This window comes from Lycium ferocissimum, chromosome 11 (assembly GCF_029784015.1).
Source record: "Lycium ferocissimum isolate CSIRO_LF1 chromosome 11, AGI_CSIRO_Lferr_CH_V1, whole genome shotgun sequence".
Taxonomy (NCBI): Eukaryota; Viridiplantae; Streptophyta; class Magnoliopsida; order Solanales; family Solanaceae; genus Lycium; species Lycium ferocissimum.
In genome coordinates, this window is record NC_081352.1 from 38,041,487 (window position 1) to 38,061,403 (window position 19,917).

The 19,917-nt window shown below is 30.7% G+C and overlaps 1 protein-coding gene and 1 long non-coding RNA gene across 2 annotated transcripts; one reads left to right on the forward strand and one right to left on the reverse strand.

Annotated features, from left to right (window-relative positions):
- Positions 1–1,648: 1,648 nt before the first annotated feature.
- Positions 1,649–8,423, reverse strand: LOC132037605 (mitogen-activated protein kinase 19-like). The gene is made up of 10 exons (XM_059428140.1): positions 7,918–8,423; positions 6,644–7,052; positions 6,350–6,477; positions 6,126–6,185; positions 5,305–5,454; positions 3,864–4,019; positions 3,533–3,744; positions 3,322–3,423; positions 2,923–3,065; positions 1,649–2,331 (listed from the first exon to the last, which is right to left on the reverse strand). The coding sequence occupies exons 1-10, from the start codon at positions 7,939–7,941 to the stop codon at positions 1,922–1,924; spliced, it is 1,794 nt and encodes a 597-aa protein (XP_059284123.1). The 5' UTR covers positions 7,942–8,423; the 3' UTR covers positions 1,649–1,921.
- On the forward strand, positions 8,152–9,756 carry LOC132037606 (uncharacterized). The gene is made up of 2 exons (XR_009409933.1): positions 8,152–8,416; positions 9,474–9,756. It is a non-coding gene; the product is annotated as an uncharacterized LOC132037606 (long non-coding RNA).
- The last annotated feature ends 10,161 nt before the right edge of the window (positions 9,757–19,917 follow it).

Below are 19,917 nucleotides of genomic sequence, written 5' to 3' on the forward strand. Positions count from 1 at the left end.
CTCACCTGAAAGAAAAAGAGCAGACCAAGGAGTAAGAGATGGAGACGGAACATTCTGTTTTCAGCAACTACTAAATTGATATCTAGGCGAAAAGCTTAGTTAAGAGTGAAGACTAACGAAGGAGAGTGAATTTGGTATATCAAATTAGTACCTTCTTTAAAGGATTATGGGCACTGTTAGGGGTGTATAAAAGAACCGACAAACCGCACCAAACCGATAAACCGAGAAAAAAACCCGACTAGTGGTTTGGTCTGACTTAGTTTGGTGTTGAAAAAAAACCTGATCATAATTGGTTTGGTTTGGTTTGGTTTTAGCTAAAAAAAGTCGAACCGAACCAAATCAACCCGACATTACATATTATTCAATTTTTAAAATATTTTATACATAAAAATATTTATTTGTAATGTAATTTATAAATATTTCTTAAATTTTTTCGTAGTTTTTTGTCTATTATCATATTATTTCAAGCTTCAACTTAGAAACTTAGAATTTTGAATGTCAATAAGTTTTATATCCTATGGCTCAAAGAAAGTCCAAACCAAAATCAACTCAACACTAATGCTAATAAAAGAAATTCAATTCTATGACTAGGAATGACAATAATGCTTGGATATTTATTCTTTAGTTTTGCATAATTGGTCTATAGAGTGAAAATACATAACTTAATTTTTTTTCTTTGTCATGTAATTAATACTTATTATCCGTATTTATTTTAGCATGATTTAGTATTTTTAGATTATATATGATCATTTTCTTTATGGCTTATTAATTAGCAATATTTATTTTAACCGATTTTATTATCTTTTTTGGTCGAATATTTTAATACAATGTCATCACTCATCTCACATTTTGTGTTAAGAAACACCTTATTACATAGTTGTATCTTACTAGGACTAAAGAAATATTTGAAATAAAATTATATGTTTTGTATGAAGACTTTTCTGGGAAAAAAACCCAAAAAATCCGAGAAAACCGAATAACCCGATAAAACCTGAGGTTGAAAAACGCGAATTTTATTGGTTTGGTGTATAAACTTAAAAATCCGATGCAATTGGTTTGGTTTGGTATTTAAAAAATTCGAACCAACCCGATCCATGTACACCCCTAGGCACTCTGTTGACCAATATGCAGATAAATGGAAAGAAATATATCTTGGCGACAATCATAAATTGCAAGATGAGCCAAATTGTTGGTGGTTTTGAATGATAATACTAGAGAACAGAAACAAGCTATGGTGCCTATCTCAGTGAGATCCTATTTCAACCTTAACTATGCTTATGAACTATATGTTGTCTGGTATATTAGTCGACGTACATAAACTTGCAGGGATGCCAACCAAAACTTATCTTTTTGAATTTGCAGCAGAAGCATTTTCTTTAGAAATCCTTACCTCACGTCAACAATGGCCCATAACAGAGGATTCTGATTCTCCTCCATCAAAGATATATTGGTCATCCATCAGCTTAGGTGCAACTATTTTAGTTACATGCAGAATGAACAGATAGTAATTGAATTGTTTGTTTGATATCCACTCAGTCTGGATCTTTTTCCACTATTTCCCCATTTAGGTTACTTAAAACTCGAGAGAATCAACTCATTTCCTTCACGATCTTTCTCTAGACGCATGAAATAGGAATAGTTGAACAAGTGAAGCAAAGAACCACTTTTTTCTTCATTAATATCAATGATGCAGTACCTATATATTTACAGAGGCATAAATACTAACTCAACAGGGTAAACTAAAGCTAAAGAATGCCTATTAGAGACCCTGACTAATGCCATATTACTGGTTGTCTGTCATCTACCGCGTCAATAGATCCCTCTTCAAATCTCCCGTGCTGCTTGATTCGAGGAAAATGCACATCCCGAACTGTCATAACTACAAGGTGGATGTCCTCACTTGATTCAAAGATAGTCTCTGCTAAGTTAGACCATACTGAACAGTGCCAACCTCTCTGTGAGCAGCAACAGCGACAGCTGCAGCACCGACTGCACCAAACTGTGTTTGCGCCTGTAGTAGTTTTGCATCCATGGCGATCTGACCTCCTATCTGTGCTACCCTTGCCTGTGTATGATAATACGGGTTAGTGTTCATATCGAAACTCATACTAGCCGTCGATTTGGCAACCGTGTACTGCCCAGGTTGCGGTTTAACTTGAGAGCGGTCCTTCTCTGCTTCTGTCCTGCACTTTTCTAGATGTGCAGAGTTACTTCTGTACAGATAATGTGGGGACATGCCGTGAGGTGGGACGACAGAGTTCTGGGAATATATTCTTCCATCAGTGATGCTCCTGTCACCATCATATGGTCTTACAACCCTTCCAGGTTTGGCTGAAAATAATAGAAATGAATATTAAAGAAGAATCCAACTAACATGCACAACCCACCATCAGTAATATTTGACAAGGAAAAGCGAACGCAACAAGCATACAACACTTCCTAAGCCGGCGTTTGGCCATGAAAACCAAATCACTTTTTTTGTAATTTTGAAGTTGGAGTTGAAGATGAAGTTGTGTATGGTTATAGTTTTTGCAAAAAATATCTGGTTATTTGAATGTACTGAAAGTGAAAAAAGTGAAACCCTGGGTTTTTGCTGTTTTCCAAATTCCAAATACAACTTGGCCAACCGCTGATTTCCAAATAAAATGAAAAAAAAAAAAAAACTGGAAAAAAAGTCAAAAATTCTCATGGCCAAATGGGTCCCTAAGTTTCAGCATTACGTATATACTCATTGGGGCACCACTAAATATGATCGGCCCCCACCCCCTGAAAGGAGGGTTAACTTAAGAAGATGCCCTAAATTGCCTTCTCCATAGCTGAGTAGTGAGTTCCAGTTCGTCCAACATATTACTAGTGAAATATTTGACTTCACTTTGAAGACTGTAGACAAAAAGATGCCAGCATAGACAATGTTAACCATACCTGTGGGTACTCGAGGTGGTGGCCGCAAAACCTTCTGGTCTGCGACTCTGACGCCAGCAGTTGCCTTTTCTGCTATTTGCCTGTGATCAAACATAGGATTCTGCTGTGTTCTGGGTGGAATGGTACTGGAATTTACAGTAGATCTGCAACAAATTTAAGAACATTCGTGATGAAGCCCGAAATAAAGAGACTGAAGGGAGAGAGCAAAGGGAAAAGAGGGGGGGGGGGGGGGGGGAGGCTCTAGGCAACAGCTTTTCCCATTCATGCAGAAAGTATGCAAGTACAACTTCTTATTGTTCTAGGTTACTTCTCCAGCAAATACAAGAACAAACAGAAGCATAAATGAAAAGGACATATTCATGGACACAAAACCAACACAAACAACTCGTGGAATCTTACCGTGGGAGAGAGACATGCTTTCGACCAGGAGGAACTACTGGGCCACTTTTACCACTATTTTCCTCTAGATAAGCAAATTGCCTTCTGAAATTACCAATGGCACTGCATATCCAATGATTGTCACATCATCAGTCAGTAATTTAGATAAGATATTATGGTACAAGAAAACAGAGACAAGATATAGTAGAGATTAGAGAAGTATATTACAAACCTAGGATAGAGAAAATTTGCACCATTATTTCCAGCCAGGTAGTCCTTTAGAAGTTGAGGATGATACTCTAGTATCTCCCTAAATATTAGTTCTCTGATGTCATCCTTTGTGACCCTTCGTCGCTCAAACTCGAACTCCAGCTTTGATATTGGTTGACTACAAGGTTCCCTCTCAATCTTGGCCAGTCCCTTGAAGTACGGATCAGCCAAAGCCTAAAATATAGGAGGACAAACACACAAAATTGAAAATGAAATTAGAAAGGAAAAGCACAAGAGATGCCATTCACCGATTCATGTAATCTTAACATGACGAATATATGAGGGAGTGTTACCTCTTCAGCAGTTGGGCGATCCTTTGGATCAAATGCTAACAACCTCTGTAACAGTCGGAGGGCCAAAGGATCTGCTTTTTGAAATTTCTCAGTAAAAGGAACTGGGCTCTTTTTCCTCATGTCTGTCAAATACTTCCTTGCCTTATCATTACGAACCTGCAGTCGAGGGAATATTCTTCTATCAATACGCTCAGATGCGGATCTAGGATTTGAAGGTGGCGAGTGCCACACTTTTTTTCAATGTACATCTTGTTAAGAACGTGTATTTGGGTCGGGTCCATCTCTTTTTAGTTTATTCGGGTCAACTTAGTAGGCTTTTTTTTATTTGCAAATACGAATTACATCTCAAAAATCAAGAAACGAACATAATTAGCATAATCACACCCATTAACAACAAAAGTAAAATCAACATTTTCACCAAGGGACTTGCATCTCTTATATATATTAAAAAATGAATTTGCAAAAGTAAAATAACATCTTCAATAAGGGAATTACACCAAACAAAATAAGAAAAATAATAGAAAAACTCTTCAACAGGTAAATACACCCCATAAATAAATGTAGAATTCGATAAACTACAAGTTCTCAAAAATAAATCATAAATTTCATGTTTTTTCTAAGCATTGCTTACGAAATTTCCATCACAATTTAACTAGTAAAGTGATTTAAATTGAATTTAAAAATTATACAATAGCATAAATTTTTATAATACACTCCCTCCGTCCATTTTTATTTGTCCACTTTTACTTGTAAGTTATATAGTTTGAAAAACCAAGGCATAAAATTTACCATTTTATACCTATTTTATCCTTATTATTAAGTACTCCAATTCATTTCTCATTTTTTTTGTTGCTTATTAAGAGTGTCCAAGTCAAATATAGACAAGTAAACATGGATGGAGGGAGTAATAAACAAAAGAAATTATATAAAAAAAAAAATTGAATTTTGATCTCAATCCAAAATTCCCGTTGACTCAAGTTTTTTGATTTAAATACTCACATATTTGAGATTAAGAGAAATGCTTAATTTAAGGGATTTTGAAGTTTCTATTTGTGTGTTCTCGCTAGAGATCACAATAAAATAATAGAAAGAGGAAAGGCAATATAAATAATAAAAAGACAAATAGAAAATTGGGAGAGCCAAAAAGGGAATTACTGGTATAAAGAAAGTAAAAAGCACAAAGAAAAAAGGGAGTCGGAAAATGTTCAAGATAGATTCAAACTTGTGTCTACCAGCCGTGGCACCTTTGTCTAATTTAAGACTGGGGGTGGCAGGATCAAATATTTAACCTAATTTAAGCAAATTACAACATAAGTATATAAAAAAATTATTAATCTAGGGGGTGCCATGCCACCCCCACCCTTTAAGGTGGATCCGCTCCTGAATACGCTGCCAGACAATGCTTAAGATGAACAAAACCCAATCAAGTGATGGTTCTTACCCCAGATATGATATCAGCTGATGGTGTCCCAAGAAGATCAGTAATCAAATCCAACTGGTGAACAACACTTTTGCCCGGAAATAATGGTTTTCCGGTCAAGACCTCCGCAAAAATACACCCGATACTCCAGATATCAATAGCAGGTGTATACTGCAGGGAATTATACACGAATTAGAAGCCAAATCAGCAAAACATCAGTAACACCTACTGTGAAAAATTGACCCAAGACCTAACACAATTACCTGAAGAATAGAAAAATCAACTTCCAGGAGTTCAATAGTCCTCCCTGAACAAGAATGATTTTAATCTACACATCACTATTTAATACACACTCAGAACTGAACAAAATCTTCTATTTTAACCAGAAAGCCCTTCCTTTTTGACACTATCAATACAGGAGACATGGCAACAATAGTGAACATGACAGGTACCTTTTCACCTTTCTAAAGCATGGGGAAAGGAGGCTTTACTGATGTCAAAAACAGAATCTAAACAACTCAATCCAAGCAAAACAGGCGTGAAAATGCTCTGTAACTATGCATTGGCTAGCAAGGAAGGGGCTAACGAAGTTATGACTTAATATGTGACCCTAAAATTTGTTTAATAGAGAAATGGGCCATAAACACAATTGTGAGTTGGTTTTCTCTTTCCCTTTTTTCTTGTATGGATACTTGAAAAGTATTTTGACATATCTTTTGATGACAAAGCATTTTGATATATAAACACCACCTAAGACGAAGTTCTAGAATGGAACTCATAGATGAACAAGTAGCTTTTATAAGGAAGCTAAAACAAGCTGCACATTATTAGCATATAATTACCTTGGAGAAGAAAGACCCGCATAGCTCTGGTGCACGGTACCACCTTGTAGCAACATAATCCTGCATGACGTAACAGAAGAAGACAAAAATCAAGAAAGTTTTAGTCAAAATCAAAGATTAAATGAACGAGAGTGTCCATCTTAGTAAAGCTTTATGTGAGTTTCAACAAAACCCAAGTATATCTCATAGATAGCATATGGCATAGAGCTAACATGAAAGCATACCGTCCAAAATGTAGTGGTTGGAGTATCGTTGAATGCAACCCTTGCCAATCCAAAATCACATATTTTGAGTTTACAATTTGCATTTGCCAAAATGTTCTTTGGCTTAAGATCTCGATGGTACACATTTGCTGAAATAAACAGATACATCAGTCAAAACAGCAGAAAAAAAAACCAAACCCTCGTCCCCTGGCCTCCCCCTCTCTTTCACCGAGGGTTGAAAATAAACATCCTTGGAAAAAGTTAATGACAGAAGTCATAATACTAAGAGTCACCGAATTCATTAGATTTTTTTACCTGGGTGCATAAATTTCAATGCTCGCAGCATCTGATAGAGGAAAAAACGGTGGTGCTCATGTGTCAAGTCATCGTTAGCCTTAATGACATGGTGAAGATCAGATTCCATAAGCTCAAAAACAACATAAATATCTCTGAATTCTCGTCTTGAAGGTGGTAAGATGATTCGCTTAATTTCAACAATATCGGGATGCCTTAGAAGTCTAAGCAATTTGACTTCACGTAGAATTCGAATTGCATCAGAGATGTGCTCAAAAATATCAGTTATTTTCTTTATAGCCACTTTCTCTCCTGTATGAGTGTCAATTGCAGCACAAACTACTCCATAACTTCCCTTGCCTATAACTTCCAAAATTTTGTACCTATTAGCATCACCGTACTCAGTGAAAAACTCCACTTCTTTGGAACTCTGTACGATCATTAACAAAATATCAGATATGCATGCCACAGTAGTTTATCATAGTTTACTGACTAATAGGCAAACTAAATATATCCTAAAATCTGCACGTCGCTTGATATCTCAAAGCATATGTTCATGCAATATCAATTACATTCCTAGATCAACAGACTTAGCCCCTTTTTCAAGGAAATATAAAATAGCAGGAACATTTAAATAAGTTTGATTCTTTATCGGATCATAAAAACCCACTTTACTTTTCAACAAAGAGAAAAACAAGGATTGGTTTGTAACTTGAAAAGAGAATATGTTCCAATTTGAAAATCAGACTAGACAATCATGAAACACTATTTCAGAGACATATGAGGCCAAACAAAGGATTAAAGCATCAGATCACATTTCAAACTAGCACGAAGTAAAAATCCGGAATCTAGAAAAGGCAAAAAAAACAGCGGGAAAATAAAGAACATTCCAAAACTATGAGAGAATAGTAACAAGACGAAACGACTAATTCCACAAAAGTTAATTGGCAATATGGTTAGAGATTACAACAATTTCTGATAATCAAATAACTTAGTCCTCCATATGCAAATTCTCCATCTTAATCTTTAATAACTTACCTACATATTCTAAATTACATCAAATAGCATTAAAATAGTCAAACAGCTATAAAACCTCTATATCCATTTCCTCTATTCAACCCAATATCATTTCAATACCTAAAAAAACCCATCTTTTAAAGCTAATTAGGGTTCCCTCAAATCTTAATATCAAGAAACAAAAAGTAGCAAATTCTCAATCAAGATCTCTCCTTTATTAAACAGAAACAAAGAATAATCCCAAATAGGAATAGAAAGAAAGAAAGAAACAAACAAACCTTCTTGCGTTGCTCTTGCTGCATCTTTTCAAGACTTCAAAAACAATCTTGAAAAACCAAATAAATTCAACAACAAAAAATGATATTTTCAGGTACCCTTTTCTTCTCTAAGTCCCCTGATCTTAAACAAAAGATCAGATCAAAAAAAAAAAAAATCTTGATAACCCCAAAAAGGAAATAAATCAAGAAAATTATTCAACCACACTTGCCCCACCTACACCAACTCCTTATAACCAAACTGCAATCCCTTGTTTTTCTTTCACAAAAATTAACGTATCCAAATATACTAACACCAAATACCAACTTACTCATCCACTTTTCAAGAAACCACTATGCTTCTTTTTATAAACTAACATACAAAAAAACAAAAAAGACTTATCAGTTTAAGACTAAGAATTCTACAAAAATTTAAAGAAAGAGGAGACACTTTTTCAGGTTTTGGAAGATGGAGAAATTTAGGAAGGCAAATGAAGAGGAAGAAGAAAGGAGAGGAAAAATGGTGAGTTCTAAGGTCTTTTTAAAGGCCAAAACATGGCTCTGGCTTTGCGTGTTTATGTGGTTGTGTTTAACCCTTCTAATTATTTTTGACTTTTCTTTGTGTTTTTTATACTCCATTTTGTATGATATTAGGGCTCGTTTGGTAATAAGGATAAATAATTTTGAAATTACATTTGAGATGAATTTATTTCACGTTTGGTTGAGATAAAATGGTGGTATATCTAATCCTGGGATTAGTTATCCGAGATTGTAGTGTTATTTTATCCCTGTGAGAGGGTGGAATACCTAATCCCGGAATAATTAATCCCATGATAAGTTATCCTGGGATAACTTGTTTCCAACCAAACGACCCCTTATAGTGCTACTATCTAATTTATGTGATAGTTTTCGCTTTCGAGATTCAAATTGCATCAACTTTGACTAAGATGTATTTTTTCACTAAATTAATATATGAAAAATTGCAACTTATAGTATATTTCATGTAGTTTTTCAAATATATAAATTTTAATTTTAAAATACTAAGTTAATCTAATCTAATTTAAAAGTTTAGTCAAATTGACTCTCGAAAAGTGAAAAGTATCACATAAATTGGGACGAAGAGAGTATTAGAAAAAAGATATTTTAAAAAGAGAAATTACACCAAATTTAACTTTTCTAGTTAGATAAATTTATTTTTATATAACATAATAACTTTTGCCGAGCCTTTTTTGTTTTTTGTTTTCCTGGCAATATAATAATATGTTCTTGTTGTTCGCACCGCGCGTATGTTTTCGCTTCTTCCTTACTTGAGCCGAGGATCTATCGGAAACAGGCTCTCTATCTGTTAAAGTAGGGTAAGATTTGGGTACACTCTAAACTCCCCAAACCCCACTTGTATGTATGTTGTTATTGTTGGTAACATATTCACTGTCAATGCTAAAAATTACCTGTCACATAAATAAACATCGCTTAGACTGTCAAAATTGATTTGCAAAAAGAATAATTTATGTTCAGTATACTAGTACCAGATTATTAAAAGGGAATGGAAAGAATATTTATTTATTTGTGCCCCTTTGTAGGTACGGACTGGCATACGGGGAAGGGAAGCCAAGTTGTACTTTTTTTTGTTTATAATAATATTTTTTAAACTATAGGTAAGTTGTATTTAAACAACAACAAAAAAAAGGGGGGGCTCTCTTTTGTAGTTATTTTTTCTTTTTATTTTCGAGATTGAGAGTACGTATTTCCTTTATTTTATTCATGCTATCCTATGAAAGAATGTTTAGATAACCTTTTGCTGAATTGAATGGTCCTTAAAAGGAATTTATTAATCTCTTTGGTAATGCAGTAATGGTTCTATTATACTATAATTTATTTTCATAATTAGTGGTTTCTTAGTAAATCATATTTTAGATTTGCTTTTGCTAATTTATTGATCTCATGATATACAATAACGGATTTGCAAGTGTAACGTGAAATCATATTTAGCTCATCATTTTCAACTTTACTTTAATAACAATAAGGATTACAAACTATAAGATATAATTTGATTGCATAAGTAATGGAACTTCAACTTTAATTAGGTAGAAAGATTTTTACACTAGTTATAAGGATAACAGGTTAGATTATGCTGCAATCCACAAAGATAAGAATTCTGAATATCGTATAAAAGATTATACTAGTAAAATATACTGAAATCAAGTTCATTAAGGCACTTACCAAAAGTTCAATTAAGTAATATCTTATTATTATTGAGTGCAAAGCATTTGTACCTTCGTATTTATTTATTTATTTATTTATTTGTTTCCTTTTTCACTGTCTGCATTATTCAAGTCTATAGTGTACAGCATTGTTGTGTTGTCACTATTATGGAAAGTCAATTGGTTCTTAATTGTAATGTTTTGTATAACTAAGGCAGCTGCTATTATATTTGTCAAACCATGCAAGCGTTATTATTGTTTAGAGTAGAGACGCCGTCAATTAATTGTAACCATTCAACCACCATTAAAAAGTATATTATGATGAATTGGAACACCAACTTCACCACTTTTCACCTGAATTATGTTTGAAAATGATCTCTTGGGCTTTATTTTTTTCTGTTTTTTCTTTGTTCATGATTAATGCCTTTTTTCTCCTTTTGTTAGGATATATCCAGATTTTTTAATCTAATTTGATCTTTTTTAAAGAGGCATAACATTTACAATAATTGATTTTTTCTTCTCCTTTTATATTAACTAGTATCCGTACCCGCGCGATGCGCGGTTGATATCAAAAGAACTAATCGTGACAAATTTTATTTCCAAAGTACTAATGTGTAAAATTATCACTATTGAGTTTTCAAACTCAACTATTCACCACACTAATCTTTAATTGATATTTTTAATGATTTCTTATTAGAATTATTGCTAAAAATATTGCCACCATTTATGTTTGAGAAACTGATGCATTGCTATAAATATTTTTATTAATTTAAATTTCTTAAACCAATTTTTGCTGGTTTTGGTACTTTTGGATAACTTAATTGATAATTAATTATATATTTCAATTTTCATTATGTAGATTGAAATAACCAAAACTCCTAATACGGCCTTTTCCCGATAAAGAAAATGATTCGTTCCTTGAATTGTTCAATAATTTTTGTTTTTGACTTTATCTGTTGATATTTTAATTACATGATTTTCCAAAATTTTATCATAATTCAAAATGCTTTCTTATATAAATTCAAATAAATCTTATCCTTCTATATTTTTGTGTCTTTTTTCTTCCTTACTAATCATTGTTGCCTATATATTACCTAGTATTGTTATACTATTATGTGACTTTTAATAACTTATCATTTGATTTATTCTTTGCTATTGCTTCCGCAATTCTACTTACATTTTCAAATTGCCTTCGGTTTCTCTCCATCCATATAAGCATTGTAAATATCCATCTTTTTCTTTTGTTATGCTATTTTTTACCGGTTTATCTCATTTAGTATTTCACCTATGGTCCAAATAATTTCACATGTTATTCAAAATTGTAATTTTGAATTACTCGAAAATATAAAACTCGTCCTTCAATTCTTTTGTTTTGAAATCTATTAATGTTTTTGCTAATACTATTTTCGTATTATGCGTATTAAGCAATTAAACATTCCTTCTCTTTAGCTAACAATAATAACATTTGTTGTTTTAATTTTTATTACCGAAATTATGTGCATGAATAGAAAATAACTAAATGACTTATTGTTTGCTTGACATTTGATTTAATGTCCTTTCTCATTACTTTCCTTTAAATATAATATATAGAGCTAAATAAGAATAGACATAGAATATTTTTATTCTTGATATAAGTCTCTCTGATATTTTTAAATTTTATTCTATTCCTAGATTTCTTTCAAGTTTTAAATTGATAAACTATATTTTTAATTATTCGTTATTCACTTTATTTTATTCTCCGAACTAATGCAAAGTATCAATATACTCCATTATATTTTTTATTATCATTTTTTAATAATTGTTTAGTTTTAGATTTTATGTATTGAGATTTCAGTTGCATGATTTTATTACAATGCTCATTAATTTCGTCGAAATATTGCCACGTGACTTTTTTGAAGCACCACTTGGCTTAATTTTCAAGACACTTATCCTCATTATAGTTATTCATGATAATATAAATTATATTTTAAGTATTATTTCATTTTCAAAAATCATCACATGCCCCTAATTCAAATTGGCGACACTGAATTCAAATATTTTCATCTTTCAATTAAACTCAATTAAAAAATGTATATTTCAATACCGATTAGCCTTGTCCTAATACTACAATGTGGCTTTTTTTTTTTTTTTAATCAATACATCATTTGGACTAATATCTAATCCTATAATCCTTTTATTATAATATATAGGTCGATATAAGCAATGACATATATATATAATCTTTTTAGAATTTTTTTTATCTTTTAGTTAAAAAATCAACCACATTCAATTCAATTTTTTTATTAAAATGTTATATTAACTCTGTCCAAGTAATATATCATTTTACATACTTTAACGCATCACTTAACTTAATATTCAAGTTTAGTATAATATAGAAGATATAGACGCCTATCCAATTTATATCAACTATTCAACTTAAGAAAGAATAAAAACTTTTTGACGCTTAATTACGGTTAAGGGGCATATATGTTTAGATGTAAATATATTTTATTATTTTGAGAAATAACATGTAGAAGGCGTGTGAACAAATTGATAGATTTTCCTTAAAGCGCGCTGAAAATGAGTTAGTACAAAAGGAATTCATGTGTTTTTAGATAGTAATAAGATCAGCTACTTCTTCAAAAGACTAAAGTAACTTTTTCCAATAAAATGATAGCAAAAACTTCTTTGAGAAAAGCCCAATCTAAATATCTAATCCCTTTCCACGTTATATTTCGGTAAACTCCGTAGTTGTCCCATAAAACACTATTTTTGGATGACTTGAATGAGCTCAAACATAAAATTTTCTCTTTGCAGTAACTTTACATTTCATTTTACTCTCTCTAAATGAAATATCCTACCGATATCGAAATTGAATCAACTTAAGAAAATCAAAATCAAAATATTTATCTGAAAGCCCCAACCAATGGGTCCAATCCGCTTGATTCCCTCGAATGCATTCGACAACAACTTGAGCTAATTTCTCCCTCCTGTCACAATATACTACCAGAATCCTAGTAACATACAACATAAATCAATAAATATTTAAAAACGTGTAGCTTTATTAACTCGATAGCATGATTTTGCACAAAATCTAAAACAATTCCTGCATATTCTATTTATATATATAAAACAATTATTAAATGAAGAAAAAAAGAATATTTCAAATTATGTACATACGGTGATTTCTACCATTTGATAAAAGCCACAAAATGGGCAATAATGTAATCATCGTAATCAGAATATTCATGTAGGTTGTAGCAGGTAAATTTGCTTTTAAAAATGCTAGGGTAATTTATCAAAAATATAATTTTTGAAAAATTCTAAACTCTTAATTATAAGACAAAAGAAAATTGTACGTAATTAATCTATTAATGTGTAATTTTTTTCCTCTTTCTTTTCATACCTTTTTTAAGGACTCTTTGCATAGCTTTGCCAGTTCCTACAATCAAACTGTAAAAATGTTTATATACACTTTTAAATTCAATATGTACCTTTGGAATGCTTTCAATTTTCAAAGAGAAACAACATATTAAAGGTTTAAAAAATATATAAAATATGATGTACACATTTAAATTCTAACCTTGTAGTCTCTTAGGTATTCACCAGCTTGTGTCGACTCAGAATTTCTAAAAAACTAAAATTACAAATCAACTCTTAAAGAATAGAAATAGAAAATGCGAATATTGTATTTTAAGAAATTTGAAGGGGAAAAAAAAAATCAAAGTATGCCTCTTCGTCCAATACAAAGAAAGATCTTTGGATAAACAAATTGATGCATAAATCATCATCAAGCATAACTTATTTTCATCGGAAATATCCTGCATGCCACAAAGTTAATTTCAAAGACCGTGTCTGGCAGTAGATATTATGATGAATTTGAAAATTTATATTATGAGCCAGTACAAAAGCCATCACCTGCTTCATCCTTAGGAAATGAATAACGTTATTTGTTCCTGCATCGCCAAAGAACTAATTACAGTAAAACTATAAGTTCATTGTTTTCATGTATTTAAATTGCCTCATAATTAGATGGTATAAGAAAGCTATACATACATGTGGAACTAATTCCAAAAGAATTCTACCGAATCTTCCATTATGCATGAATAATTCAAATACATACATGTAAAAGTAAAACTAATTTCAAAAGGATTGTGTGATACATTTTCATATCATAGAAGCAATACAAATACATGTATCTAGAACTAATTGTTTCTGGACCTCAAAAGGACTATATGCTTCATGAAGCCTATTCCTCACCTATCCCTCTATCATTTTATAGGCAGCAAAACATATGCAGGAATATTTCCACATCATCAAATTAAGGTATAGAGACTTGTGGACATTGAGGACTTTTTATACCACCCAATTTCAATTTTGAAAAAAAAAAAAAAAGTGTGCTAACCCATACGGTTCCAATTTGAAATTTTGTTGTGTAGAGATTTTGTTGGTGATATTATTTAGATACATTCAAATTAAAAGTATTATTATCGCTTCATTCACTTAACCACAGTTATCTTTTCATAACAAAATTCGTGAGTTCGCTTTATCCGAAAAAAGCACATGATAAGCTTGATTTTCCATAAGTATAGGGCTACGGCGGATAATTACTAAAATTAAGAGATAGCACATTCAAATCTAATCCATATATAGATTTGCTTTATCTTTTAATTTAAATTATAACAAAATTATCTTCCAATCCAAATTTAAATTTTGTAATTTTCAATTCAAATCATATGTTATTACATAGACAAATTAACTTTGTCTTAAAATTGCCAAGTGGCTTGTTATTAGCTTGCCACTTGGCTTAACCACATTGCTTGTACCTCTCATTTTTTATATATATAGATACTCATAAGAAAGTCCTTTAGGGTTAGAAAGTCTTATTTAATGGGAGAATCTCTTATTTTGATTTAAAAAAAAACTCTTTTATATTACAGATTGTTGATTTACCCTGGTTTTCTTACTTTATTTGAATTTTTTTTTTTAAGACAAAATATTTATCATCATTGATTTTTTCTTCTCCTTTTATAGTAACGCTCGCAATGTAGTTATTTAAGATCAGAAACTGTTATTTAAGGAGATAATTTATTATTTTGATAATTTTATTCTCTTTTATAGTAGTCGGATTGTTCATATCTTCTCGTATTCTGGTGCGAATAGTCGAATATAACTCATTGCTCTCCCCCATTTTGTCAAAGATTCATGGTGAAAATTAGAACATTACATTTGGAACTAAAGTTGCTTTACAAAATTCATATCTTCTATTCTTTCACCCATAATTCATGGGTCGACTTTCACTTTAACAAATTAGAGATAACAGAAAAGTTAAATCAGAATCTAATTTTGTTAATTTATCTTTAAGATATGAACACAAATCGTAAAACAACAAAACTGATTTTCCCCGTACTACTATTTTTTTTTTCAGCCTTCTTATCGCATTAATGTAGAGAAGATTGGTCTCTTATCATTCATTGACCACATCTATATTATCACAAATATTATAGATCTTTTTTCCATTAAGGCAATTGAAAAAATTAACTTAACAAAAGAAAAATGGATAAGGGGCGCTTCTGTCGGTGATTGAATCATTAATGACAGGTGTCACAGATAAAATTTTATAGTACATGAATAATTTAGTTTATCCTTCTAATTATTTAATCTAAAAATACTTAAAACTGAAATGGCTGTAAAAATGGGTAAGATGAGAAAAGGAAGTCAACATCACGTGGCTCATTAGATATGAGGTCTCTTAGGTTAGGTTGCCTTATCAAACTCTTCAAAGTGAAGAGTTGTAAGGTTGGTGAGGGCTGTGGGGTTGGTGTGAAGAACAATTTAATTAAATATTATTATATTTTTTGCATCAATTTAAATATCTTAGTCTGATCCGATAAAATTTACAAAAATAAGAAAGACATTAAGGGGTCAATTGGTAGGAGGGATAAGTTATCCCATATACAGTCAAACGTCTTTATATTTGTCATTCGTTATAACAACATTTCACTATAACGGCCTGATTTTTTCCGGAATCGATTTTTCATGATATATTTTACTTCTCTATAACAAAGATTCGTGCATATAACAATGACATCCATTATAATGTACACTCTTTTTGTAAAATTACCTCTATAACGATTAAATACTCAAATAGCATGTAATAATATATTTTTTAAAAAATATATTATGTGACGATTAAGAGCCTCAACCTCTCAACCTTTGCTACTGGAAATAGAAGAGTCGATTGTTAAGACTTACAACCTTCAAGGAAAAGCTGGCGAATTTCCTTTTTCTTTGAAAGTTTGGACAAAAATTTTCGTCAGTTCAAGCATTATATTATCATTAAGAGACTAGAAGTTACGAAACAACATACAATTATAGAGTTCTTACGTCGAACTTGAAATATTTAAATTCTCAATTAATTTAAGATGCATATGTTCCATCAATTTTAATTCTTTATACGTAATGTGGTACAATTAGTTATGAATTTAGTAGTAATTTATTAGTATTTTTCAATTTTTAATTTATGAGATATGAAAATCAATTGAGATTTTAAAATTTACAAGTATATTATTTTCGTTTATAACAAACATAAAAAGTACAAAAAGTTAATTGTTTGCGTACTTTTGTTTATAACAGCTAAATGCGATCTAAATATCGAATGCCAGTATACGTAAATCCACTTATAGTTTGGGGTGGCATGGCACCCCTCGATAAATAATTTTTTTATATATTTATGTTGTAATTTGTTAAATTGGGTTAAATATTTGATCCTCCCACCCTCTAATAAATAACTTGTTCCATGTAGATGGGATATCAAAGAAGTTATCCCATCTATCTTGAATATTTTTTTCAATCCCGTTGAATTAATAATCCAATCTACTTCCTATCAAACGAGCCCTAAAGGTTTAAACTTAAAGTGTGTGTTTTCTAGATTATTGAATTCTATTGATCTTGATAATGCGAGATGTCTCATTTTTATTTGTGTCGCTAAAGAATGTCTATAGGTTAACACACGAATAGAAATTTCAAAATCCGCCCAAAATTAAGTATTTCTCTTAATCTCAAATTTTAGTATTTAAATAAAAAAACTTGATATATTTTTATGGGAATTTTGGATTGAACAAAACCTTTTTTTTTTTAATAATGATTTAAATCCATTACCCTTCCTCCATGTTTTCTAGTCTATATTTGACAAAGATACTTGCCTTTCTTTTTTTAAGCAATAAATAAAATGAGAAATGAATTGGAGTAAATTAATAAAGAGAGAGTACTTTTAGTAATATAATTATAAATTTTTATTATAGAAAGTATATAACTTACAATTAATTGAAAATATCAATAAATTATTTTTAGTATAATGGACAAATAAATAATGACTTTCTGGTTTGGTTCTTAAATTGAAAGATTTCTATAATTATTCCTACCGAATTTAAATCACTTTCATCTACTTTAAATTGTGATGGAAATTTCGTAAATGCTTTATATGTGTTAAAACATGAAATTTAAATTTTTAAGTATAGATCAGATCAACTTCATCATTTACTTAAAATATATTATACATTTTTCTATTATATTTCTTTTTTGATTGTTATTCCCTTATTAGATTTGTGTTACTTGTGTCTAAAATTATGCATTTTTATCCTACATAAGAGATAAGTTTTAAATCTGTTGGTTTTACTTTTGTTGTTAATGTGTTCGGTGTTAATGAGTTATTCCTTGTTTAAGATCCCGAATCTCTCTTCTTTAAATTTTTTGAAGTGTATAATTTTCATTTTTGAAATAAATAAATTATTTAAATGTCCTTTTTTTAAGTTGATCCGAATAAACTAAAAAGAAATGGACCCGACCTAAATACACGTTTTTTTTTTTTTAAGATGTACATTGAAGAAAATTGTGGTACCCCACCTTTTTTTTTTTCCCAATTGTCTCCTAATTTTTCGGATTCCACCTTAATTTTTTTTTAAATTATTTTAATTAATAACTATATTAGAAATTTTCGGATAAACGCTCTTCAATATAGTAGAAATATAAATTGTAAGCGTGTAAATGCTTACATACAGACTTTTACTGAAGTAGTTTCAATATGTTATCACAAATTAGCTCGTGGTGAGTGGATTTGGTATGATATCGTGGTAGTTTTAAACTTTAATTTTATCCTACACTGATATTTATCTTATATTATTCTCATTAAAAGGTGTAAATAATTTTTATTATAAGAAATCAACCCTTTTTAATGCTTAAATCTTAACCATTCATAATTCGTAGATTACTGCCTTCACATAAATATGGTCGACCAGTGGCTTTGCCTAAGATATGTCAATTTTAGTTAAATCAGACATCCATTATTGTGTGTAAGCAAAGATCCCTTTTGTCCCATTTTATTAACACAGGTATTATCGGAAGAGTCAAAAATGTTTTAAACTTTCAGAATTTTGAATCGTTAATTGTCGACCTCAAAAAATATTCAAATAATTTGACCCTCAGTCTTCAAATTGTCTCATATAAAATGGAATGGAATTATAAATATAAAAGTTATATATAATTTTTAGACGCACTGAGTTTTGAGGTTTGGTATAAGGGTGTATAAGGGATAATAAAGAGATTAAATTTGAGGCAATTTATCTACATAATGGATACTTAAGAATTACCGTATATAATTAATTCTTCCAAAATTTTATCGGGGATGTAGTGTTATTTTAATCCCTTGTTCGAGGTGGAAAAACAATCCGTGAATAAATAAATTCTTGGGATAATTAATCATGTGATAACCAGTTCCCCAACCAAATGTTTTACTTGATGTACAAATTCAGAAAGGAATTAAAATTAATTTACGTTCATATCAATTGAGTTTTAACGTTTTTTAATACTCTGCGCAAAAATATTTAATAATATTAATATAAAGTACTACCTATCAATGTATCATAAATTTTTTTTAACACTTACAATTTAGATATAAAATTTTAGAAAAGTTAGTCGTAAATGATATGTTTTATATATTGACTAATTTGAAATAAAATAAAGATTTTGAAATACTTGTGACATCTTTTGTTAAAGAGACTATCCAAAAGATTGGCTTTAGTTGATTGTGAAATGGGGGTGGGGTGATGACATTAAAAATATAAAAACTGCAGTGGATGTAATCTTAGTACCTAAATATATCAAATAACGTAGAGAATTTTTATTCTATTTTTCAGTCACTTTCCTACTCTATTTTCAAATATAATCTATCTTTTTATGCGGGTATGATATAAGGGATCTTTTGAATGACGTAGAGAGAGAGACAAGCTACGTGTGTCTAACAACTTGCAAACAAATAGCAAGGGATTCTCTGTGATCTTGTTCCCTCTTTCCATTCTTTTCTCTTTGTTTTTTCTCGACTTGTCTCTGTCATCCAGTTAGCACTATTTATTACTCCTATTGAAAATTAATAAATTAAAGTCTAATGTAATACTATGGTTGCAATTGATTATATTTAAACAAATTAGTATTGATCAATAATTCTTTTAAGTATGAATCAAAATTCATCTACATCACATCTTAAAAAATAAAAGTCACAAATGTTTTAGAGTATACTAATACTTCTTGACCTTAATACTTCATCGAATTCGTTGGACGGTGCTTGACTAAGTATATAATTTAAGATAAAATTAAAACCATTGACATGTAAATTAAATAAGTACTTTATAAATAGTATATCACACTCAGCGTGGCATTAAGGGCAGAAAAATTTACAATAATTTCCAAAATATAAAAAAGCTGAATGTTTTTTGAAACTGGTTGAAAAAAAGAAGAAGGTAATTATACTTTTAGCCTCTAAGTTATTGATGAATTTATAAAAAAAATT